Raw genomic sequence first — 3,549 nt, 5'->3', positions numbered from 1 at the left:
ACTTAGAGGTAGCTGTGAGCAGTGATGCCACGGAATTCTACCGATGATAACATAGTAAGACTCTGTCTCAAAAAAAAAAAATAATAATAATAATCAAATATCCAGAATAAATGAGGAGTCAGTAAAGAAATAGGGAAATATGAGCAAAGAGTCAACAAAGACAAATATGAACATGAAAGGAGGTAAAACAAGCGAAAGCCAAAGTAGGAAAAAAGGAGAGAAGAAGGGCTCTGGGGGCAAGGAAGGGTCATGATAATGACATGTCCATATTTCTAAAATACTGGAAATTTATGGAATTTAAAAAATTTAATTTCTAAAAGAGACCCTTTCAAAAAGCCATTTCATATTTAAAATGATATCTATCTAAAATTCTAAGAGTAACTAGAATATTAAGTAATATGAAACATTTAAACAATCTCTAGGTCCTCAATAACTTACTCCTGCAAACACACATTAGGTACCTTCCTGGCCACAAGTTCTGTGAAAGAGATGCTACTGAAGCACCTAAGCAACCTACTTCCAAGGAGCCTAGAGTCAGGATGCCAATATACTTAAGATATATCTCAGAGTATAATGTGGCCTCACTGGAGAAAGAGCAAAGCTTTAAAGGTTCCAAAGAATGATCTAAGTGTTAAATTCATTTCTCTAGCAAAGTGCTTTTCTACTATATCCTAAACATGAAATGGTCTTGATCTAAAATAGAAATTAACCCTTATTTGCCAAAGATTATAGAAAAAATAGATTTAAGTTTCAAAATTGCTACAGGTCATTTCAATCCAGAATTGTTCTTACTTTCATTATATCAACAACCTCTTGTTTCACCCGACTTAATTCCTGTTGAAGACTTATGCGTTCCTCCTCACTTGTTTTTTCCATAGCTTTTATCTGTTCATCCATTTCTGCTTTCATTTTTCTCCGTGCTTCTTCTGTTTTTTGGGCTGTACTCAATGCTTTTTCAAGTTCCTCAAAAGCTATAATGAAAACAGTAGAAAACAAGTATCTCAAGAAATAATATCAAAGAGCTAAAATATTCTACTTTCAATTTGTGTAAACTAAAAGTAGCAGCAGCAGAACAAATTTAAAAACTCACCATTGTTCTAAGCCAAGAAGTATTTTTAGTTATTTAACAAAGCCATAGGAAATGTTCAGTCACTAAAACCAATTTATTGTTGAGTTCTGGATTAGAATATTAAGACTATTTATATGCACCTAAACTCAGAAGTTCTTTAAAAAAAAAAAAAAAAACAGATTAAATTGCTGTTAAGTTCTCTACTCTCCTACCAGTGCCTTATGGATAGCAAATTCAAAGAAATGAAGACATGTCCCTATTTCTTTACTGTAAAATTTCAATTGCTTTTTTTGTTTGCGATATAATTCTCATCTATCATCAAAAATGATATAATACTATTGTGTATTCAACTAGGACAGTGGTTCTCAAGCTTCCTAATGCCTCGAGCCTTTGATTACAGTTGAAAGGGGTCACAACCCACAGGTTGAGAACCGCTGAACTAGGACATTTTTAAGAAGGTAATTTGGCATATCTTATTTTTAAAAACCTTCTCAACCATAACATAAGAGTATTTCTTTTTTTAAGCATTTGCTGGCTGAATTGTGTATTTAAACAACATATTTGGAATGAAACCTACTACTTGTTGAAGTTTCAAACCTGAAGTTTTCAGTTGAAAGAAATCTTTACCTGATTCAACAATACATAGAAAGGTACTGTAATCAGAAATTTCTTGGATGAAATAAGTAAGAATTTGAGCCCTGCAAAAATAATCACCTTGGCTAGAGCTGTAATGTCTAAGGAGGCCAAACAGTTTATTCATCAGAAGAGTCAAAATCAGATAGGTGGTGCAACAGCCAGGTAACTGAGCACCAAAAACACTCAAATATATGTGTGTTTATGTATATTTATGTATATAAACAGTCCACAACTTAAAATTGTTTGACAGATTTTTCAACTTTATGATGATGCAAAAGCAATATACATTCAGTACAGTCTTCAACTTACAATGGGGTTAACATCCGGATAAACCCATTGCAAGATGAAAATATCATTACGGTATTTTCAATTTATAATGGTGTTATCCAGATATAACCCCACTGTAAGTCAAGGAACATCTGTATATCCATGTACATATGTTTATCTATATGTACACGTGTATACACATATACATTTTAGCATAATGATAAACTGAAAATCCTACTGCTATCCTAGATTATTTCCTTTTGTCTTCACAGAATAGAAATCCTCAGACTTCCCTTTACTATAGAGATAGACTATAAACAAAATTCAGTTTTCAGTTTTCAAGGTGGTTTTAAATCCTATCTAAAAACATACATCCCAGGAAATAGTTGACTGCCAAATATAGTATTTTTACTTCCAAGTTATAAGAAATGCAGGTCTTTAACCTATAGCACATGAGGAGAAAAGCCTTTTCTTAACCACAACTTGGCTTTAACGCAGTGGTTTAGGGACAGGAATTGTATACCTAAAGATAAACATCTATTCTAAAGCATTTTCTTAATGACAAATTGCATTAGGTACAGAAAAAAGCAAGAGAAGGCTGAATCTGGTAACAAGTGAGAAACACAACTTACTTTGCTCAACAGTTTAAAAGATAACTTCTCTGGCAACCATATATCTTTGATATTAAAAAAACTTATCTATGGGGCAGTGCCTGTGACTCAGTGAGTAGGGTGCCAGCCCCATATACTGAGGGTGGTGAGTTCGAACCCGACCCTGGACAAATTCCAACGACAACAAAAAAAAAAATAGCCAGGCATTGTGGCAGGCGCCTATAGTCCCAGCTACTCAGGAGGCTGAAACAAGAAAATCACCTACGCCCAAGAGCTGGAGGTTGCTGTGAGCTGTGATGCCACAGCATTCTACCAAGGGCAATAAACTGAGACTCTATCACTATAAAAAAAAAAAATCTAACCAACTTGTTCACTGCATATGTTCAACATATAAAACTGCTGCTAAAACACAGCCTTAAGAGGAATATTACTTATCTGAAAGGTTCCTATTCTAGGGTGCGGTGGCTCATGCCTATAATCTTAGCACTCAGGGAGGCTAAGGTGAGTAGATCACCTGAACTCAGGAGTTTAAGACCAGCCTGAGCAAGAGTGAGACTCCTATCTCTACTAAAAATAGAAAAACTAGCCAGGAGTTGTGGCAGGCACCTGTGGGGAGGCTGAGACAAAAGGATCACTTGAGCCCAAGAATTTGAGGTTGCTGTGGGATGTGATACCATGGCACTCTACCCACCAAAAAGATTCCTATTCTAACTTTACTGGTATTTGTCTGCAAACACCAAGATAATAATCCTTAGATGTAAATACATTGGAAAACAGAATATATAAAGGGAAATGTTTTCTTTGTTTTATTTAGATATTCTTTTACAGTAAGTTCTAGTGTCAAGCATACAGAAATAATTTACTCTTAATTACTAATAAGAAATTGGTTTCTTCACTTGAAAATCAGTCAAGTAAGTAATCATGGGAAAGAAATTCTGGGACAAAGTGCTTACTGCTTAGTTTATG

At 34.5% G+C, this 3,549-nt stretch overlaps 1 protein-coding gene across 2 annotated transcripts in view; it reads right to left on the bottom strand.

Moving 5' to 3' along the window:
• Window positions 1–3,549, bottom strand: part of GOLGA4 (golgin A4) — a 122,436-nt gene that overhangs the window by 46,066 nt on the left and 72,821 nt on the right. For both annotated transcript variants that reach the window (XM_012806057.2, XM_023514026.1), the window contains one exon: window positions 793–971. In XM_012806057.2, coding sequence (XP_012661511.1) covers window positions 793–971 — 179 coding nt within the window. The remainder of the gene's footprint in view (window positions 1–792; window positions 972–3,549) is intronic.

This window comes from Otolemur garnettii, unplaced genomic scaffold (assembly GCF_000181295.1).
Source record: "Otolemur garnettii isolate 467f Iridium unplaced genomic scaffold, OtoGar3 scaffold00002, whole genome shotgun sequence".
NCBI classification, from domain to species: Eukaryota; Metazoa; Chordata; class Mammalia; order Primates; family Galagidae; genus Otolemur; species Otolemur garnettii.
The sequence above is the reverse complement of the archived record's forward strand: the minus strand, read 5'-3'. Positions and strand labels throughout refer to the sequence as shown.